This window comes from Caloenas nicobarica, chromosome 8 (assembly GCF_036013445.1).
Source record: "Caloenas nicobarica isolate bCalNic1 chromosome 8, bCalNic1.hap1, whole genome shotgun sequence".
Classification (NCBI taxonomy): Eukaryota; Metazoa; Chordata; class Aves; order Columbiformes; family Columbidae; genus Caloenas; species Caloenas nicobarica.
In genome coordinates this window covers 20,370,633-20,392,980 of record NC_088252.1, presented here as the reverse complement: position 1 = coordinate 20,392,980, position 22,348 = coordinate 20,370,633, and the positions used below count along the sequence as shown (strand labels likewise).

The window sequence follows — 22,348 nt, the reverse complement described above, 5'->3', positions numbered from 1 at the left end:
CCTGCCCGTAACCACCGTCCCCGCTCGGCGGCTCCGCCCCGCCGCTCCCCGCCCCGCCGAGGCCGCCAGTGGCGGCCGGCCCGGCGCGCACACCCCCGGCCCGCCGCCCCCCGCGCTCCGCAACATGGCGCTGGCGCTGGCGGCCGAGCGGGGCGGCTGCCGCTTCTGGGCGCTGCGGCGGCGGTGAGTGCGGGCAGGCGGCACACGGCGCGCCGGGCCCCGCGCTTTGCCCGGGGGCGTCCAACGCGGCCCTCGCCGCCTTCCCCGCTGGGGCGGTGCGCGCTGTCGCCGCCATTAACGGGGGTGGAGGAGGCGGCAGCGATCGCGCCCGGGGGGGAAGCGGCGGCGGCTGTCGGGCCTGGCCGGGGGGAGGCTGCCCAGGGCCGAGCCTGGAGCCGCGCTGCCCGGGGGAGCGGGAAGGGGAAAGCGGCCCTGCCCTCGGGAGCAGCGAGGGAGCGGGCCGCTGCTCGTGTGTGTGAGGGATTCGTGTACCCCGCCCTCCTCTGGGGAACGAAAAGAGCAAAAACCCCCGAGCAGAGCTCCAAGCATCGTTTTAGCAGTCGGTACAGACCCCGTGAGGCGGTCCGCGGTGCTGGGTTTGGTGAGCAGGGCTGAGGGGCCGCCGTGGCCGCCCCTGTGCTGTGTCCTGGGCGCAGTGCTGGCCCTGGCAGCTGGTTATTTGTCAGGAGTTTAGGAAATGCCCCGATCCCCCCCTCTCCTTATTGAAACTGAGCTTTTGGTTGTGTGGTGTCCAGGTCTCCTGTCCTTTTGCCCGACATTGTTTAAAAATGGCTGGACTTGATCCAAGATTCCAAAATTGGTTTATATGTCAATTAGAGCAGTTCCAAGAGTTTACTTTCACGGTTTCTTCCAGCCACTTGGCTTCTCTATCTGATTTCTTCCGTACTTTAGTTTGAGGTCTAACTTACATTCCAAAATTCTTCATAGCTCTTCTTTCTTGCTATCTTTCACATTCCTCTCACTTGCATCTTGTTTAAACAACTCCTATGTCCTTTTTTTAACCATTTCTGATTTGTGATTGTTCCTGTCTTTTTTCCTGAATACTTCAAGTTGACATCTTTGTAATAAACACAAGATGTTGCCTGTTCTGTCAGCTAGAATTTTTTTTTTTAAACCTACTATGTTGACTATTTCAATTGGAATTCTGCTTAAAAAAGAGGCAAAGGGACAGTTTCTTGTTTCTGTTGTGTCTAAATGAAAACTCTTTTAATGAGAGATCTGATTAAGTTTGTTTAACCTGCCTTGTACTCGAATACATTCTGCATAAGTAGTTGTATCAAAAGCTTCGTAGCTGCGTTAGTCCTTCTGCTACCTGAAAATAACAGTATCTCAGTTGCCACTTCTTCGTGTACTTTTCTAACACTTCTGTGTGTTTATAATTCTACAGGCAATGGAACCAAGTACAAAGATTTGTGAAATGGGCCTCAACGATAGGTAGGAAATTTAACTTCTTTAGCTACTGATTTTAGAATCATAGAATGTGCTCAGTTGTAAGGGACCCACAAGGACCATCAAGTCCAAATCCTGTCCCTGCGTGTGACAACCCCACAGTTCACACCATGTGTGAACACCGAGGGCATTGTCCTGTCTTAATTGCTTTTGTAATGTGGATGGTTTTACAATTAGTTTTAGACCATTAGTTGTTGAAAAATGGTAGTTTTTTAAAAATAAATATTCAATTTTTGTATAGTTTTTGAAAAGAGTAGTCTGTAGCTTACCTAACAGAAATAATCTTTAATGTGTAACCAACATTTTGAGTAATTTTATTTATCGTATTTAGGTGTACTCAATTAAAGCTATGTATTTTTGTGATATTTTCCTCTGAGTCCTTTTCTGAGACAAACGTAGCAGAGTCTGTGAGAATTATTTTTTAGGCATAATGGTACTTAAACAATATGGGAAGGAAAGTAAAAAATATGTAGCAAATTGATTTAAACTGACCCTGTTAGCATGTCTAAAAAGACATGTTATAGAATTCAGAGATACATTTTAATTTTATTAGTTAGTTTTAAGCTATTTAATTCTGCCTGTGAGGTCTCTGGCTGCGCTGGCCTTGTATCGTGTTTTAAACTGTTGTCATGAGACTTAATAGAAACTAGATGCTTGTAAGCTGCTGTTTAAAAACAAAACAAACACAACAAAACCACCACAACCTCCCCCCAGGCCCCACCTCGTACCTTGTTATGCCTTTGTCGCTATGTATCAATGGGGAATAGTGCCCCTCAAAGAACTGTGAATCACTTCTGCTTTGGGGGCCAACAGGCGTTAATCATTTCCTATTTGGTCCAGAAAGTGCGCAGTAAAAATATGAGCATCAGGTTTGTTGTTTTAGGGTTAGAATGTATTTCTTGAATGTAGAAAGAAAAAAAGTCTTAAATTGAACATACTTCAGCATAAGGACTCTAAGGAAAAAATTCCAAGACTAGCATGGAAATGCTTTTGGGTGAAGCATGTGTTTTTTCATTATTGGAAGAAATGCATAAACGCTATAAATGATAGCAAAGAAATCTGAATTTAAAAATTGCTTTATTTTCAGGAATGTTTTTAAGAATTTCTTTTAAAAATTGCTTACTATGCTTCATCCTTTTAAACAGGAGGTCACAACATAAGGAAGATTCTTATTGCAAATCGAGGAGAAATTGCATGCAGAGTGATGCGGACAGCGAAGAAAATGGGTGTGAAGTCTGTAGCAGTTTATAGTGAAGCAGACAGAAATTCCATGCATGTAGCAATGGTGAAGTATATTCATTAAGTTTGTGATTAACACTCATTCACAACACTGTTTCTCATTAATAAGTTCAGTGTGAAGGTAGATTTGTGTGCTAAAGCAATTGATTTTCACCTCTGTAGAGTTACTTCCAGGTTTTCCTTGAATCCATGAAAAGTTTGCCAAGTCTCTGTCTCGGCACCTGAAAAATTTTCAGGAAGTGCATTGAGGTTTGGCTCTAACACTGGAGTAGCCACTGGGGGTTAGAGAATGGACTCTTTTTTTTTTTGGGAAGAAAGTCAGAATTTGTTTCACCCAGTTGAGTCTCCCCATAAAGAGAGGCAGTGATTTAAACTGTTGCATGCTCGCAGTCTGATAAGCAATATAATTAGTTCAGAAATTCAGTTGAACTTGCTTTTTATTATTCACTAAACGATCTGTGTTACATGTATTTTTTTCTACAACAGGCAGATGAAGCATATTGCATTGGTCCAGCACCTTCACAGCAGAGTTACTTGGCAATGCAGAAAATAATGCAGGTGGCAAAAGTCTCAGCAGCACAGGTAAGGAAATAATGACTTTCAATTTTCATTTACTTCCATGCTCTTTAGTTCTTGATTTTTACCCATGGTGTTTCCATCTTGTGTTTCCGTAGCACTCTACTGAAGTTTCAGGGTTTTCTAAGCTAAACTGATATAAAAATAGGCTGGTAACATTATTCTATTTTAGGCTATTCATCCAGGTTATGGTTTCCTCTCAGAAAACACAGAGTTTGCAGAGTTGTGCAAGCAAGAGGGAATCATCTTCATAGGTCCGCCTTCATCCGCTATCAGAGATATGGGTATTAAGAGGTATCTATTTCTGATTTGTTACTTGGTTACGCAATTTACAGTTTGGCAAAGCTGATTTTGTTAACAAATGACCAGTTGCTCTGTAATTGTTTTATTCTATCAGGTTTTTTTCTTCTTTTGTTTTTATGGCTTTCTTCAAAGGGATAAGCTTCAGGGTTATAGATGTGGGATTACTACAGAGTTAGAAACAATCAAGATTGTTCAGTTATTAGGATTTTGGTCATTAAATATCTAACTGATCCTAGTTTTCCAGATTTGGGGCATTGCAGTGTTATATAGGTAAGGGTTCAGCAGTCAGATTGGATGTCAGGTATATTGGTCAAAAGAATGGTGGAAAACACCCACCATATCATCAGGGGTTATTGTGGCTCATGTAAAATGGGGTGATAAATTCTGTTCATCACAGAGGATTGTATTCTTAGTTACTTAGATCAAAGAAATGTTTCCAGGGTATGAAGTATAAATCAAGAATATGGAAATGAAATTATTACTAGCACATGAACTATGTAGTAATAGTTTCAGAGAATTACTTTTTTCTCTCTTCCTAATGTGAGAGTACATTATCTCTCTAATTTAACTAGTTTCACGTGTCTGTTTGAAGTTATTGTTACGCTTAAGTGTCTTATGCATGGCGTGAATCCAGCCTGTATCATGGAAAGAGTTTTGCCTTTGTACAACCTTAAATATAATTTTGGCAGGACACAGTGTTGTAGTTTGAAAATGTGAGGTTTTGACCTCTGTAACGTGAGTCAAAAGATAGGAAAGAGCCATGAGCCTGAAACTGCAGCTTTTGTGTGGAGGCCTTGGAGAAAAAAAATCCCCGTTCAAAGCATTTGATTAATTACAATCTAATTGCATGTAACCCAAGTAGTCCTGTTGAGGTCAGTGGAACTACTTTTGTAAGGAGAAATACCATTGGGAACATATACAGGTTTGGAGCTTAAAGTAAAAAAAAAAAAAAGCAAAAAAGCTATTATCATTCTAAACCTAAAACTGTTTTGTCAAAGCACTTCCAAAGCTATAATGTCTGCTGCTGGCGTTCCTGTTGTTGAAGGTTATCATGGAGAAGATCAATCAGATGAGTGTCTGAAGGAACATGCCAAGAGAATAGGATATCCAGTGATGATTAAAGCTGTTCGCGGGGGTGGAGGAAAGGTAAAAGAGCTAATCTGTTCATCCCATGCTGTCAAGTTGTCATGTCTTGGTGTCTGTAACTGAATATTCTAAAAGAAATCTTCAAAAACGAACTGGAAAACTACTTTTTGTTAAAATTTATTATTAATGTCCAATCTAGCACTATGAAATCTCTTTTCCTTTTGTTGTGCAGTCAGGCACAAGATAAGTAGCTGATATGAATTGGAAGGGTTTCGTTTGTTTCAATGGATCTCCAGTAATTCAGATAAACAGAAAAGTTCTATGGACCTGTTTGTGTGAAATTAGAAGACTGTAAATTGTTACTTTGTGACAGCTTCTGTGTTCTCTTTTTTTTTTCCCAAACAGTTTTAAACGTTGTGTTATAAGTGATTAGAAACAATATTAAAATATCTGATGTCTAGACACTTTTTAATGTACTGTGAATTCCCTGTTTAATCTGATTTTAGTCTGAAATAAATTTCTATAAAAATGACATGATAGAGAATTATAATTATTTCAAAAATAGCTATACTTGGTTTTTAGTGAAATCAGTTTTTCTCTGCCAACCTTGGAAAATTTCTATGATATTTAAGAATAAAATAGAATTCTGTACTTGTCCCTATCAATGGAATGATAATATCTAGTTTTTACACTTTTTATGGGACTTTCAATGGGACTTGGTAGGATTCTCTTACTGGAAGTTGATAAACAATCTTGCTAAAGTTTAAGAAAGAAGGGAGAAGTGTTATCATTAAACTAATTTCTTGCTGTTTGCGTGCAACGAGGATTTTTGTGTGTATCATATTTTTAGACATTTAGATATACTTTTTTTCTGTATTTTAGGGCATGAGAATTGCTCACTCAGAAAAGGAGTTTCTGGACCAAGTCGAATCAGCCAGGAGAGAAGCAAAGAAGTCTTTCAATGATGATGCAATGCTGATTGAGAAATTTGTAGATAATCCAAGGTGAGAAATAGATGTACACTGTAATGTTTATTCCACTCTTAAATTAACATAACTGTTTTACAAGTAGGATGAAAATTGGTCTTGTATGTTTTATTTGCACTATGGCAGGTGTTTATTTAGTAAAAATTGTTTATAATGTACTGAATTTCTTGTAATGACTTTGTTTTGAATGGTAAGAATTAAATTACCATTGTTTCGGGGAGACGGCAGTGACATTTAAAGACATTGATATTCCTTCTTGAGTGACCTTTCTAAACTTGATTTACATCTAGGAAAAAAAAATCACTTTATAATAGTTAAACTTCAGACCCGAGTCATGTGGTTATGGTGTTTCTGCTGCCCTCAGGTGTCTTAAACTGGTTATTTAATCTTTCTCTAGTTTGATATTTAAAACAGAAGTGGTAGTCTTTAGCTCATGCCAGACCTGTGAAACTGAGCTAGTTTATTTTTTTTATAAAGAACTCGGAGATCTATTTGATACTCTTGAACTTTACATCTGTTTTTCTTGAAGCATCACTATAAAGAAAGCATTTTGTCTAAAGAAACGGAAGGCCTGCTTATGCTGCCAGGTGGGCATGAGAACTATCTAATGAAATTATTGGGGAATTTCTTTTGCCAGCATCAGAGGATTATCAGAATGATTACACATTTTTGTTAGTTTTATACATAGAACGAAGTTCTGCCACATAATAGTTGTCCTCTGAAATGGCATGTTGAAAAATACAATGTGATTCCTGAGCCGGGGCTGCTGCCCCTTGTGAATTGCTACACAGAAAATTAAGAGGGAAATCATTGTTATCAAATAATAGTGAAATGGTTTTACTTTTATTATAAAAAAAGAACTAATAAAGAGGCAGCAGCCTTTAGATATGTATCTTGCTTATCTTACGACCTGTGAGGTTTCACTGCATTTAGAATCCTGTTTCATTTAGGGGACTGAGGAAGTCTAAACCAGTTGAAATCCTGCATAATAGCAGCTTCTTTTCTGCAGTTTTGTCTATTTGAGGTCAGACATTTGAACCCAGAAGAAGTCCTACTGACACGTACAGGATTGTGTACAAGTTCAAAGTCTGTTTGAGTGAAGTCAGCCGCAGGATTGGGGCTTTATTGAAATACATTGAAACTTTTTTATTACGGAGCAGGCATGTTGAAGTCCAAGTGTTTGGTGACCAGCACGGCAACGCGGTCTATCTGTTTGAAAGAGACTGCAGTGTGCAAAGGAGGCATCAGAAGATCATTGAAGAGGCACCAGGGGTGAGCAGAAAGTTCTCATAATATTTTTTATGAACGGACATATTTTTAAAGTAATTGCTAACCCCCGTTGAATTTATTTAGCAGGTAGTAATTTATTTGTAATTCTCAATACCTGTTCTAATTTTACTGCAGAAGATGTTCTAATTGAAAAAAATTACTTTTTTTAGGAAAACGATTCTTAGAAAAATAATTATGCAGATTTCAAGCATAACATTGATAAGGATTTCGGTACCGTTGCTAAATACCACCAAATATTCATGCATAATAGATTTAATATCACCAACATTCACAATGACTTATAATATTTTGTGTTATTGTTATTAACAGCCAGGAATTAATCCTGAAGTTCGAAAGAGACTTGGAGAAGCTGCTGTCAAAGCAGCTAAAGCAGTGAATTACGTGGGAGCAGGTAAGTCTGTGGAGGAATGGCTGCTGCAGAGATCTGCTTTTAATAAGACTTTAAGCCTCAAGGCAAATGATGTGTGATTGTTTTAGAATAAGTCACACATCCCCCAATTTTTTTGAGGTTTCTGAAAGTCATCACATAGTTCATTCTGATGTAGTTACAAACCTAAATTAGCATACCTGGGCTGAGCTCAAGACCAGTGGGAGCTGGAGAATAGAAAAAAATCCAGAGCAGATAATTGAAGAAACTAGATTGTTTTTGGAAAGTGAGTGTTATGAATGTTGGTAAGTTTGAGCAGAGCAAGGGAAAAATAATTTCTCTTTCAGCATACGAAGAACAATACTTTACATTGAAACGGTAAAGCCTTTAAAAGAAAAACAGAACCCACTGTGAAGCCCACACTATTTCCCAAATGAAAAAGAACCTGCTAAAACTATTTGTGACTTTCTCTTCTCACTGCTTTCTTTGGGTACTTATTTTTAAAACATAATTACACACTCTATACATATACACAATACTTCAAAGAGTCTTGATGCACTTTTTACAGCTGTTACCAAATGCAGCTCTTACTGTAGAGGAGAGTGGCTGCTAAGCAGCATAGGATATGTAAATGTGCAAGGAAACAACCCTTCTGTTTTCAGACCTCAATTGTGTGACCCTTTAAGATAATTTGTATAGGATTTAATGAAATTCATTGTATCCGATTTAGAAATAATAGTCTTGTCCTGGCATAAGTGAATTAAGTGTCTTAGGTGCCCATTCTGAAGAAGCTTTGGTGAAGTGCCCTTTTATTAAATACTTCAGGAACAGTGGAATTTATTATGGACTCCCAACATAATTTTTACTTCATGGAGATGAATACCAGACTGCAAGTGGAGCACCCAGTTACAGAGATGATCACTGGAACAGACTTGGTGGAATGGCAGCTTAGGGTAAGTGTTAATGGATTTTATGTGTAGAGTTCCTCTTGTCTGGTGAATAGTGCTCTTTGATATTTATTATGAGATACCAGATGGATTTTCAGATCCTCATCTCCTGTTCAACTAATGGGATAGAGTTTCCCTTGCTCCAAAGGAACAACTTGTATTACTGTATTTGATTGCAGAGCATTGTGTAGATGCTCTGAATTCCAACAAAGTATTCTTCCAGTTGTATAGAGAAAAAAAAAGCTTTTTTAAAGCATCTTTAGAGAGGCTATCGAGAATGTGGAAACTGGGAGGAGTAGAGCCCTGATCTTTCCCTTGCCATGCTTAAATTTTTTTTAAAACTCGAGTTCAAATGTATCTCTGGCCCAAAAATCATTCTTGCATCAGGCTGTAGGAGGAAAACTCTTCACAAAAATATGTATCTGGTGTTACACCAGTATAGTCACATTCTAAAATAAATGTATAGTGTGGACTGGAAACAGGCAATTTCCTCACACACTCAATTTGCAGGGAGATTACTCACACGTTCAAATGATAACAGGAAGTTTAGGACCTTAGCGAATTGCAAATGAAAACCAGTTCTTGTTAGATAAATCCGAAAGTGAGGACAGCAGCACACATTGAGCTGAAGTAGATAGCGTGGGGGAGTGTTTGTGTAACCAGAAAGAAAAATAAAATGGCAAATGCTAATGCAACAAGGAGGAACTTTTGTCTTCCTGATCTGTGAATGGAAATTGAGCATTGAGTGCTGAGTTGGAGCAGGGATCAAACAATACTGGAAGAAAGAGAAAGACATAAGGCAGAAAGATTTCAGTTGTCTTAGTATGTGGCTTAATCAGTCAATAGATAAAAAATGTCTGTTAGTTCTTGGAGAGATTACTTTTGTGAATCTGTATAATACTGTTTCTTCAAAGACTAAATTACATTCTGCTGTCTCTGCTGAAATCTATAGTTTGGTGACAGAAGACACAGCATGGAAAACTCCTGACACTTCAAAACAAGATGAAATGTTGCTAAAAATTTTTTAATAGGAACTTGTATTTTCCCATGTAGATGGAAATTGTGTTGCTTCCTGGCGAAGGGTCTGCTGTGCATAACTACAGCAGGCTGCTTTTATTATTTTGTCCCTAAAAGCCCTGTTTTTTCAGTCTCAAACTGGTGTGTTGCTGGTGTTTGTTAATATTCCTGTATTTGTAATGTGAATTCCTTTGAGTAATGAAATTATGTTTCCTTCCCTGTTAAAGGTTCTCAAATTGTTAGAAACCCCCCTATAGAAACATTCCCTTAAGTGTGCAAGTCCCACATTACACGGAAGACTCAACAGCGTAGGCCGGTAGTACTGGCTGCCAGTTATCCATTTTATCATCTGCTTTTGGAGCAATTTTTCTCTAAAAAAATCTTATCTTGGTTGACCATGCTGTAACTTAAACATTTAATTGTTTTTGACACAACCAGAAGAAAAAAAAATGTTCCATTATGTTTTAGTTGTGTGAAATATTAGGAGATCAGTTTACACAATAATAATTCAAAGTCCTTTGACTGGTGACTGCCAGAGAAAAGGAGGGAGTAACTTCAGAATTAGCCTTTTATGACCTACCACATCTTTCTCTTTGTGCTTGTTTTAAAATCTGCTTTCTAGTTGTTCGTGTTTAGAAGAAAGATATTTAATATTTCATACTTTGGGACTCCAGAATATTGATCCTGCATTAAAGAAAAAAGCTATTATTTTCAGGTTGCAGCAGGAGAGAAGATTCCCCTAATGCAGGAAGAGATTCTGCTCCGGGGCCATGCATTTGAAGCCAGAATATACGCTGAAGACCCTAATAATAACTTCATGCCAGGGGCTGGGCCATTGTTGCACTTATCCACCCCACCGCCTGATGGTTTCACCAGAATAGAAACTGGAGTCCGACAAGGTAAAACTGAAGGCAGTGATGTAATCAGAAATATTTACATCAAAAGCTTTTCTTTGTAAGCATTTCCCGCTTTGGCCTAAATAAGTTTATCTGACAGGGTCTTGTTATAAAGACAGATCTCTACAGAATTATTCATCACTGAATCACTGAATCTTTTATTTACCTCACTGAATATTATCTTTACCTCTTTATTTACCTGTATCCAAATATTGTCCATTGGATCATGCTGATTATATTCTCATCACAGTTTATCAGTCTTGCACTCTGATTGCAACAAAGAAAACTGAATTTGGGTAATGTTTCTTCTACAAAAGTCTGTATGGAAGTTGTCCTTGGACTTGAAATGCCAGGTCACATCATTAATGTTCTTTAAGGACACAGAGAAATGTGGCCATCAATTGTGTCAGCGTTTAGTGCCGTATGATGTGCAGTACTATGCATTATCAGCTTTCAGAAATAACTTGGTTTAGTGTTACAGCATTTTTTTAATATATTCTAGGTGATGAGGTTTCTGTTCATTATGATCCGATGATTGCAAAGCTGGTCGTTTGGGCTGAGGATCGTCAAGCAGCACTGAGAAAGTTGCGATACAGTTTGTGTCAATATAATGTGAGTAGAAGGGACCCAGTATGATTTCAGATCTTGAGCTAACAAAATATGGATAAAATACTGCAGTAAAACAGAAGTGGTTTCTAAGAGGGAGTCTGCATTGCCACTACCATTTTGGATTTGTTATTTGTTTGCAGAGCCTGTATTTTTTCCTAATTTGCGAACTTTTCATTGGTAGAATGAGCAGAGATAAGTGTGAAGTCCAGTTTTACACACAGGTTTTTTTCTTACGTTTGCGATACCTTCAGGTGGATGATGCAGCTGGGAATTTGTAGAAGAGTAAGGCCAAACAACAACATTTTTAATTGTAGCGTGAGCTTTCTCAAAGGAATTTGTAGGTGGAGTTTGTGTCAGATGATGTTTACTTGTAATTTCTAATTTATAAAAGGAATCACATTTTTGAACCATGTGGTAAAGAAATAATGGAGTATGTTTTATGCTGTCAGTTGTTTTTAAGAAGTGGTCCCTTGTTCTCCAATAAAAACTACAGGTGTTATATATCTATTTTCAAAAGCAGAATTCAGAAGGTTTGACTTGAGGTGAGCCTGAGTATTATTTGTATAGAATTAATTTACACTTTTAAATCAGCAACATAAATGTGATTTGAGATACTGAAAATGTTTGGCCCACTATTGTTTTGGCTAGAAATGAAAATTGTTGCAAGTGAAAGGGAGAAAATAATTCTCTTGTGGTTTTTTTTCAGAATTTTCTTAGTAATTCTGTCAGTAAGTGCTGACCGCACAATATATTTACCAGTTTCACTGATTTATCTGAAATAATTAGTTCTGTTTTCCTGTTGTCTGCTTAGGTATTTTGCATTGCAGAAAATGAATAGTATCTAGTAAATTTATAAAGTCACCATTCCAATTTGTTACTATTGAAAGATCAAATATGGATCATCTGGAACTGTTATAACTCATTTTTAATGAGAGGCACTTTTCATATTAGGAATGTTATTTTAAATACTCAGAGCATGATTTTCCAAAACAGTAGTTTTTGGTGGTGGTTTTTAGTTTTTGTGGGTTTTTGTGGTGGTGGGTTTTTTTGTGTGTGTGTTTGTTTGTGGTGTGGGGGTTTGATTTTTGTTTTGTTTTTCCCCTAAACTACCTCCCATTACTATTGCTGGGAAACTTTCTTTGATTTAACAGTGGACAAAGGTAGAGTTCTGAACACAGAGTGCTTTTGAGAAGGCTACTCTTGTTTGTTTATTTTTCTTTTTGCAATGAATGGTTTCATTGGTAATGAAACACACCGCTTGAATTAATTATATTTTATTGGTAAACTTTGTGTTTTGATGGTGCTGTCTGAAGAAAGATTCGCCTATCTATGCACAAGTTGAGTAGAAAGGTGTATATTTATTAATAACTTCATTTCAATTTGGCAATATGCTCCTTTTTCGTTACAGATTGTAGGATTAAGCACTAATATTGATTTCTTACTGAGCCTATCAGGACACCCCCAGTTTGAGGCTGGAAATGTGCACACTAATTTCATTCCTCAGCACCATGATGAACTGTTTCCAACCAAAAAGGCAACTCCACCTGAAGTTCTGTGTCAGGCAGCTCTAGGACTCATACTGAAAGAGAAAATGCTAACAGATGCTTTTAGAGATCAGTCAGATGGTAAGGATCATTCTTTTGTTTTGTTTTATTTTATTGGATGAGACAGTGCTGTGAGCTCACGCGCAATTATTTAATTTGCATGCTCCCTTTTTGCCTTACTTTGTATCTGCTCAGGGTTCTGCATTCTGGCATCTGTCAGATGTTTACACGCAGAACAGACTGGCACTTTTGTTAATGGGCAGATATTGAATATATCACCACTGTAAGGTACAGACTACTTCCCACAGCACTTCAGATGGGCACTGTCTGAAAGATCTTGGGATTCATAATCAGTGTCACTGTGTGCTCTTTACAGCCATAAACAGTGAGTATCAGTCACTATTATTCCTACAGTTGGCCCAAGGTCTTCGGAGATGGAATTTGCCTCTGCTAAGGCTGGGAGAGGCAGTGGGGTGTAATGGAATGAACAGCCCTCCAGGAGCTGAACATTCCGGAGTTCTGACACTGTTAATGGCTATACCAGTGGGACATGCGATTGCTTTTAACAAAATCTTCATATAAATCTAATATATGCTGCCAACAACCTTGCTAATTTTATATCGTCTTCCACTTAATCCTGGAAACACAGGAGAGTGAGATTGGAAAGCTTCCTATATGCTATTCCCTTGCCTCAAGCGATGCTGAACTGCTCACGCAGTATCTTATAGGTGTAAATCTGATCCATTCTCAAAACCACCAATAACAGAAACCCCCACAATCTTCCCAGGCAGTTTGCTGCCTTGTTTGACTTCTCTTGCAGTTGGAATTCTCAGTTAAAGGTTAATCTGAATCTGCTGTGTTGCAGTTTAATTCACATGCTCTCTTGTCCTGTTGAAGGATGTGTTTGTGGCCAACAGTCAATATCCCTCCTCCTAGTGAGTGCTGTTGTTAGTGTCATGTTTTCTGTAGGTTACACAGCCTCAGTTTATTCAGTGTTGAAGCTTGAGTGCGGGGTTGTCACTATCTATTACGGTGGTTCCCCAATTTTTATGTGCAATATAAGCAGGTAAGGATGATGGTAGTAATAGTGGGACATTGATTTTTATGGTGTAAGCTCTAGGTATTGTGTTTTGTCAAGATGGAATGAAAGTAATGTATCTGTGTGTTTTGTGTTTTAGATAAATTCTCACCATTTGCATCCAGCACTGGTAGAAGAATAAATATGTGTTATACTAGAAAACTCTGTCTGCTGGATGGGGAAAGCAGTAAGTTAACAAAAAAGTGTGCGAAGGGAGAGGAGATATTTTATGGGTACTTATTTTGACTGGTGCTTGAAAATTCAGGCAAAGAAACAGCAAATAGAAGCAGTATGATTTTAATGCAATTTAATCTGGAAATTTACAGAATTGCATGGTTAATCTACACTGTTAAATCTTGAGGCGATATAAACCAAATTCAAATGTTGCTACTAATTTACATCATTTAAATGAGTAAGGTTGAGATTTTTAAGACCTCAGTGCCATTGACTTTTTTTTTTGCTTCACTTTGGTGTGAAAATGCTCAGTACTTTTTCCCGTGAAAAATCTGGTTTCTGTCCAGATAACTTAATATAGATTTCAGATCATAATATGAGGTGTTCATTTTTGAAAAACAAATTGTCTAGAATTCAGTATGAAATCTGCAGTGTGTACTAAGCTAATTTGAAAATACCTGTTCTTTTCTTAGTATTGGTAAGTCTTTTATTTATCAAGAAAGATAGGCTAAATATTGTTTATATGTCATTATTCTCCAGATGCTATAATTGAATCTACTCACATATACTTATTTTGTTTTATTGCACAGTTGTGGATGTAGCTGTAAGTTACAATCAAGAAGGGTCATACAATATGCAGGTACAAGTCCTTTTTTTCAGATATTTCATTAGATAAAAGAAGAATGAGTTTCATGTAGGCTTCTCTCAGAATTAACTGTTATTAAAGTTGCTTCATAACTATTGATAACAGGATTCTGTTTTTTGTTTGCTTGCAGCCATTGTTGTAGACTATTATTTTGGCCTGAAATCATTTTTGCTAGATGCTGGATTGGCATGGAAGAGCTACTAAAATGCTTCTGAAAACTAAAGCTAAGAAAAGCATTTGTTTTTCAAGTCTTTAAAGATCTTACTCTTTATTTTTCTCTTCCTTAAATTTGTCTAAAACATTGGAAGTTACATTTAAATCTGCATTTAAAAAGACTACTTTTCCACAGGACTCCTGCTTTATTCTGTGCATGAGATTGATCTCCTGTGGGATAAATAAAAGCTTTCTAGAGCTTTATCTGTAAGATAACACTTTTTTTTACTGTGAAGATGGAAATTGGAAAGCGATTACCAAATGAGATTGAGGAATGATGAGAGTAGTAAATCTTTTGGTTAAATAATTGAATGATGCCCCATAGCATTGGCTTCTTTCTCTGTCTGTGCTATAGAGATCCTATAAGATACAATTCAGGATGCTTTAAACATTGATGTTTTTGTATGTGCATGTGTGATTGTCTCTAATTGTGTGGCTTATGGGGTTGTATTTTGCAGAGTGTTGAGTATCTTTTTTTGCATCACCTTGAGTCGAATGGATTTTCTGTCAAATTTGGCACGCATGCTCGAGAATACAGTCTCTCTGTAGTTCAGCTTCTTGTTTCCAATATTCAGAAAAGGGGAATTATAAGTCAGTATTTCTGAACTGCTTAAACTGCATAGAGATGAGTGTACTAGAAAAACAGTGAGACAACTATTATGCTTTCGTGTGTATAACCACATGTTGAGTAACTCAAGCCCTTATTTCTACTGATACGAATATTAAGATAACCCACATCCCCTAAGCAATACCCAGGTTATTTTGAGTGTATTGATTACATATGTAATGCAGGTGAGCTTTTACACTTTAGGCTTATCTCATACAAGTAGTGTCAGCAAAAAATAAAAAAAAGGCTGGAAGGAACAAAGAGTGGAGCCTTTTGGGGAGGGAATTGCAATGGGGAGAATGTCATCTCCCAGGGAAGAGGGAGAATGGGGGTTGAGATAGAAGTGAAGAGAAGCTGGAGGTAAGGGATGGAGAAACAGAATGGGGAGCTGATGATGAGGAGGATGGTGTCTCTGGAGTGCTACCAAACCCGTCCTGAGGCCAGTCAGCCAGAGCAGGTTGCTGGGCTGTGGAACTGGCAAATATTCCCAGTGCTGCCCAGGGTGTTGCCTCATTTGTGCCCCTGCTCTGGATAGTGATCAAGTAAAAGGTTTTTTTTTTTCTTCTCAAGGGATCAGCATCAGATCAGCAATATCCTTTCAACACATGTTATAAGGCCATCAATCAGTGGGGGAAAAAAGTATGCAACTGTGTAAGTGAAGACTGAATTTTATCTTATAACATCCGGAAAGACCAGCAAGTCTCTGTTTCTTTCCCCACTGATGTTACACTTACAGCTAAAAAGATCAGTTAAACGTAATGAACTTATGTTCATATTCATACTGTCTTTATATTCTGAAGTTGTGGCAGAGATGTGGTTTCCATTGACGTAGGTGGAAGGGTTACCTACAAATAAACGAACTTTCCATTTGGTCTTTTTGTTGCACTCGGTGTCTAATTTAGACTGTCCCTGTTGCTGCTCTCCTCTGCTCCTTTGTAGGTTTACTTGAATATATCGTAGTTTTTGTATTATAAGCTTCTAAGAGTGAGGAAGTTACCTGTCTTTTGGAAAGCATTGTGGAAACTTGTGATGTGAGGTGAACAGTATGGATTTTGTCAGTTTGAAGGAAGTCAAGATGCGGGGACAAATTAAAAATACCAGATTCTAGTAACATCACTAAACAGAATATTCTGTTTGTTTGTTTGTTTTTTTGTGAGAAATAGTACACCTTTTTATTTTGCTGAGTGCTATTGCATAGTTTGTGATAAAAACTGTCCTCAGAGAGCATATTAGCTAATCTTGTGAGCTGATTGCAGTGGATACAGAATTCATTCTGTTAATTGACAAATAAAGGATACATAAGATTTTTTTTAAAAAATATTTTTAATTCCAGAATTATCTATGAAGAATCACAGGTTCTGAGTGTATACTGCAAATACTAACTTTTGGTTTATTGTTCATGAAGGGGTAGGTTTTCTCCTTATAAAAGCATTTAACTTTCAGATTCAAGATAAAGCGTACCTGATTTCTGGAGAGATCTTCAATGAAGGTGATTCAGTTTACTTGAGGTCTTCAGTAAATGGAACAGTGTGTAAGTCCAAATTGGTCATTTTGGACAACACCATTTATCTCTTCTTTCCGGTAAAGTTCCTTTCTTTATTATCACAAGTATAAAATTTCAGAGTTTTAATCCATGCAAATAAACAATATAAATTGCAAGAGAATGTCAAAGAGAATCATCATTTCAACTTCTTACATTGGCCCATAATGTTTTGATACTTGTTGGATTTATAGCTATAACTAGAAGTTAGTTGCTTATGGTCAGTGAGTGAGAATATCAATTACTTTTAGAAAAGTTATAAAATAAAATTAGATGAATCAGAGTTGCAAATGATGGTTTGGGAAGGGAGAACACAAAATATTAAAATGGTCAAGTATCCCAAGTTTGTTGTAGAACAGTAGCAGTTATTTTAAACTGAAAATTATTTGAAAGTGCTGGTAACTGATATTTTTATTTTAGAGTGTTTAATTTTTAATATTAAATGATAAAAAAATAATCTGTGGTACCAGAGTGGAGTGTGAGGTGGAGATCTCAAAGAAATCACAGGAATTTTAGGGTATGGGTAGGATATGGGGGAGAATGAGCCTTTGGGAAACTGGGTAGCAAGTCTAAGAGGAATTAGGGGATTTTCAGTAATGGTAAGAATTTTTCATTAAAATTTCATTATGAATTAAGAAACACTCGTATTGACAATGCTTGGCAATGAAGATGCCAATGTCTTTCTTGTTGTAGCAACCTGTTTACTCCTTGTGCAAACAGCCTTTGCTCATTTTGTAAAACCTTCTGTGCTGTTGCTGTGTGAATAGGGAAGGTGTGGGTTTGGGACAAAGGTTTGTGTGGAGCCTCTTTTTTGCAGGGGTCGTTCCTTCCTTGCTGATCCTCAGCAGCAGCAGATGTGGCTTTTAAGGACTTGGGCATGGGCGAAGTATTAAATGCACCCACAGCCTTTTTGCTGCCCTGGCCCCAGTCGACTGGCACCCTCACCAGCTGGCTGGTTTGCGTAAAGCTGGATCTGTTCTTTTCCTGTATGTCAGCACGTGTACTAGTGGTGTTTATTTTGTCAACTCAGATGTCATTGATTTTATTTCTCTAGGAAGGCAGCGCTCAGATTGGCCTTCCCATACCCAAGTATTTGTCTGCAGCGAGTTCGGTGGGAATGCAAAGTGGTGCTGTAGCACCCATGACAGGCACAGTTGAGAAGGTAATTATAATAATACAGATAGGAAATGAATTATCCGATACATATCCAAGTTCACTCTTCCAGAAATGGTGCTTTTTTTTCCTGTACTGCCACGAAAGAATCAGGGCCAGAGTGTCAGTCCTGGGTGACTTCTCCTAGTTGGAAAAAGCCCTGTTAATTCTGACTTTTTAGCAGCCACTCAAGTTTTTTCAGGCTTCTCGTCTTCTTTTTTGAGAGCTCTGGAAGATCTGAATATTTAACTAATCATACCGCTTAAATAATTTTTTCTTAATTACTTTATAAGTCAAAGTTCCCTGCAGTGTTACAGGCTTTTTGATCCATTTCATCTAACCAAAAGAACAAGATGATAGATGCATTTGCAAAAAAAATAAATATTTGGAAATGCCTTTTTTGTTAAGCTGCGTGTTTGACTGCTTCTGTTTCTGTTTTTGTTTCTTTTTCTTTAGCTTATTAAGTCTTGTGTATCTTCTGTATAGTGGAAAAGTTTCAAAAGAAAAGAGACTTCCAGGAGAGTTGAGTAGTTTAAGCATTCTGCTAACAATAGAAGGCATGAAGCCTTTCACAGGGTGGAGTGCATTGAATGTGGATCTCTTACACACTGAGTGAACACCCTAAATCAGAGTTATTGTGGAAAAGCCAGGTGTCTCCTGCAATCTTTCTGGATTTTGTTTTAAAAACAACTTTAGTGACTGGCTGCAGGAAGAGGTTCTGGACTTTCTCTCTCAAAATAGAAGCTTTTAAGCACAAAAAGGGTAGAACATACATTGTCTCTTCTAATGTTTCTTGTTTGATAAATAAATGGCTTCCTGGTCATCCTGTTAGCTGTTACTGATCCTCTGACCCCCATGAGTATTATCTGGAGAACTCAGACACCCAATTCAACAATAACAAAGATGATATGAGGCTGGTTTTGCAAAAGCACAGTCAGTGGATTGTGCTAGCCAAGATCCAGCTGCGTGATTTTTATTTTATTTTATTTTTTTTTTCCAATTTTCTCTTGAATTGTAGGTGTTTGTTAAAGCAGGGGATAAGGTTCAGATCGGAGACCCTCTGATGGTTATGATAGCTATGAAAATGGAGGTGAGTGATGTATAAAAGGTTTTAATTACTGAGAAAATAAAAATCTGTTCATAATTTAATCGGTTTTGGTTGCGTTATTGAAGTATGATGCAGATTATAGCTTGCAGATGTCAGCATCACTTTATATGCTGTAGAACAAGCGTGTCTCACTAGATTTTAGAGGATTATATTTGTTCTTATTTTATTAACAAATGATGATTATATAATCCATAGTATTCTGCAGATGTTTTAATATTCATTTGGTTAGATTTGTCAGTCCCTCTCTCCCCTCCCAAGAAGCCCATAATTCTTTCATTTTTCTAGCAGAAAACTTCTCAGTATCTCTCTTGTGACTGTCAGGATATAAGCCTATGTAAAACCTGCAGTTACTTCATGCAGAAATTTAGCTAATGGTCACTTTATAAGTATGCCCAAGATATTTATTTTTGTTTTTAATCTTTTTATTATTACTTCCATAAAGTTTTACCAAGAGTACACTAAATATTCTTTGTAATTTTCCATGTGGCATTCAGTGGACTAGTATTTTGGCCATTATATCTTGTCACATTGCTTGACCATGGCTCAGATTGCTTGAACTACAGCTTTGTAGTAGCCTGAACTGGCTTGGTTTGGACTATTAGTTTATTTTAAACCAGATTGTGTCAGCGGAATTAATGTCGTTTAGAAAATTTGCCTTTCACTTATCGTGCCCTTTTATAAATGACACTAAAGTTACATGAAATACGACATGTGTGCACTAAAAAAAAAATTACACCGAAATTATTTGCAATTGGATGCTAAATGTTTCTGCCTCTCCAGCTGGTATCTCAGTCTCATATTATCTGAGTAGTTCTTTTTTTCAATGCTATTGAGATATAAAATAGAAAAAGCAAATTATTATTTAAATGAATTCTTGCTTAGATCTGAGGATTTAATATCTGATATTTGATATTAGATTAACCCTGTGTAGAAAATTACCAACAAAGCAAGCTACAATGGAAAACTAACCTGATACAATAGCAACTAGAGCAATTTGAGGATTGGTATGTAATGTAAACATGTTATTCCTTTACTGTCACTAGTAGCTGTATTTGTATTTCATCTGGATGTTGCCAAGTGTCTATTCAATAAAGACCCTTCCTGGCCAGCAAACAAAAATATCTTCAGTAAATCTGCAGCTTCCTCTTAAGGGGATAAATCTGCTAAATGATTAACAATTTGGACTAAAAATGTATTATTCCAGCTGGTATTTATTATAATAACAAAAAGTATTAGTGAAGTAAAATAATATTTAGCTCTTCATACTTCAAAATATAACATTATATAGCTTTTTTGTCCCAGGTATACTTATCAAAATATATATTGATGAGAAAATAAAACTTGAAAAATGACTAGGATAATATTTTAAAAGAAGGTTGAGAATAAATATACACGTCGGAGGAAGTAATTCAGTGTGTTCTGTTCTAATTGCACCAGAAGAGAAATATTAGTATTTGCTAGAGAGAGAGGGGGCGGGGGGGCGGCGGAAAAAGCACTCTACTGATTGCCTGTTGATGTGTTTCTGTGCAGCATACCATAAGGGCTCCAAAGGCAGGAGTGATAAAAAAGGTTAATTTTCAGGAAGGTGCCCAGGCCAATAGAGACGCTCCGCTAGTTGAATTTGTGGATGAAGAGGATGAGTCAAAATAAAATTCAAGGAAGGTGCATTTTATTTTTTCTACTTTGTTGATTTTTCTCTCAGGAGAAGATTTCTTCATATTTTCAGCAAACTGTTTTGTATAATGGATTGGGGAATTGGTTTCCTCTGCAGTTCCTACATATTCCGACTGTAAATTATACTGACTTTACCGAAATTTGCATCTTGCTATACTGTAATCGTATATGTAACTCGTGGACCTACGTGATTGTTGTTCAGTTGTTACGTTTGCCTGTGAGGAGGCATTAGACTGGAAAAAGATGTGGAACTCCTAAAGGGTGGGAGAGGTTAGTAAGGACTGTACGTTACAGACAGGTAGGGTCCTAATTTGCATTCACAGCTGCCTTTTTTCTTTCTGAGATGTGAGAGCATTGATTTGAAGGAAATCCAAAAGGTGACAGTTGTTCTGTGAGTTAATTTCTCTGGCAAAATCCCTGTTTGTGGCTTATGCTTTTGCCTGAATAGGGAATTCAGGATTGTTCCTTAACCCAGGATCCCTCTCAGTCATTGTTGTTGCATCTTTTTTTCCCATTTACCTCAATGAATAATGAAAATTTGCTTTACAACAATTATTTTAATATTCTTTGAAATATCTGATACAAAGCATTTTTAAAATACATAGCTATACTCATCAAAGCTGGAACGTAACTGCTTTTCGAGACTATAATTTGATCTATAAACATGAAATTGTAGCACAGAAGGATGATCAGCTTATTTAATACTGTTGTGCCAAAATAAAATACTGACTTCAAAATCCTTATTACTTTTCCTATATTGTTCATATTCTAATGTATTACTTATTGGCTGGGATGAAGTATACCAAAGTCTTTATAACAACATGAACTATGATTAGGAGTAATAGATTATTTTTTTTTTTTTGGTATCTGCAGGATCAGAGAAGGGACAATTGGTAGGTTTTTTTGATATGCAAATAAAATATTTCTCAGATGCAGGATACTGTTCATTTGCCATAAATTTATTTTGACTTGTTTAAAAAGCACCTCAGAGAAGCAGGAAAAGGAAAAAAAGCTACATTGTAGTTGTTGCAAACTTGCAAATCTTTTCACCTTTTAGTTAAGGTGAAGTTCTGCTTGTCATATGAACTTTTGATATACTAATTTAAGATGATAGCATGGTTTATACTGCAGAAAGGAACAAATGCAGATGTTGCAGTGATCCCAAATTTGTAGTTACATCTCTGCAAATGGATCCTTTTACTTACCTGAAATCTAATTTCTGAATCGATATACAGTGTCACAGGGAATTCTCTGATGTGATTCTGTGACTGTGCAGCCTTGCCTGCAGTGCAGACAAAAATTGTAAAAAAAGTAATGGCTCTGGATGGCCTGTATATTAAAAGCAAACCGTAATACTTTTCAAATTTCTTTGTAATCCAATGGCCACCTAACAAAAAATTACACTTCAGTGATCACCCTGTAGGATATCGCCACAGTGATTTTTATGTACCGCTAAATAAAAATATAGCTTTGCTTTGAATGTTTGTTTTTATTTTTCTTCATTTTGTTCTTTCCTTGGTTGCTTGTGTTTGTGCTTGAGGGTTTTAAGGAGCTGTTCATGTATCAGCTGATCTCTGACAGACCACAATCTGCAGATCACATTTAGGAGGCAGTAATGCAGACACTCATAATGGATTTCACTGCAGGTAAGTTTAGTGACTTTATTTAAAAATTGAATCTACGTGCAGGAACGTGAACTCAGTCCTGAAGAAACACTGCAGCTTAGCAGTTATTTTTTTTCTTTCTATGTGACATTGCTGTGTTTCTAGACCTTCTTTGCTACACTGAATCTATAGCAAAACAATAAAACTCACAACATGAGGCTC

At 37.2% G+C, this 22,348-nt stretch overlaps 1 protein-coding gene across 1 annotated transcript; it reads left to right on the top strand.

The window, feature by feature from the left end:
- The first annotated feature begins 104 nt into the window (after positions 1 to 104).
- On the top strand, positions 105 to 21,969 carry MCCC1 (methylcrotonyl-CoA carboxylase subunit 1). Its single transcript, XM_065640210.1, has 19 exons — positions 105 to 183; positions 1,409 to 1,455; positions 2,616 to 2,755; positions 3,196 to 3,291; positions 3,458 to 3,579; positions 4,587 to 4,734; positions 5,557 to 5,678; positions 6,821 to 6,932; positions 7,260 to 7,341; positions 8,143 to 8,270; positions 9,997 to 10,180; positions 10,680 to 10,789; positions 12,195 to 12,411; positions 13,509 to 13,595; positions 14,173 to 14,222; positions 16,492 to 16,629; positions 17,643 to 17,750; positions 18,759 to 18,830; positions 20,379 to 21,969. The coding sequence occupies exons 1-19, from the start codon at positions 125 to 127 to the stop codon at positions 20,496 to 20,498; spliced, it is 2,142 nt and encodes a 713-aa protein (XP_065496282.1). The 5' UTR covers positions 105 to 124; the 3' UTR covers positions 20,499 to 21,969.
- Positions 21,970 to 22,348: the final 379 nt, after the last annotated feature.

What these genes read in the sequence shown, in the direction of transcription:
- MCCC1 (XM_065640210.1), top strand. Translation starts at nt 125, where the DNA reads ATGGCGCTGGCGCTGGCGGCCGAGCGGGGCGGCTGCCGCTTCTGGGCG. An exon ending in TTCGCGGGGGTGGAGGAAAG is followed by an intron (nt 4,735 to 5,556) that starts GTAAAAGAGCTA and finishes TCTGTATTTTAG; the next exon opens with GGCATGAGAATTGCTCACTC. An exon ending in AAGGGTCATACAATATGCAG is followed by an intron (nt 14,223 to 16,491) that starts GTACAAGTCCTT and finishes TTTAACTTTCAG; the next exon opens with ATTCAAGATAAAGCGTACCT.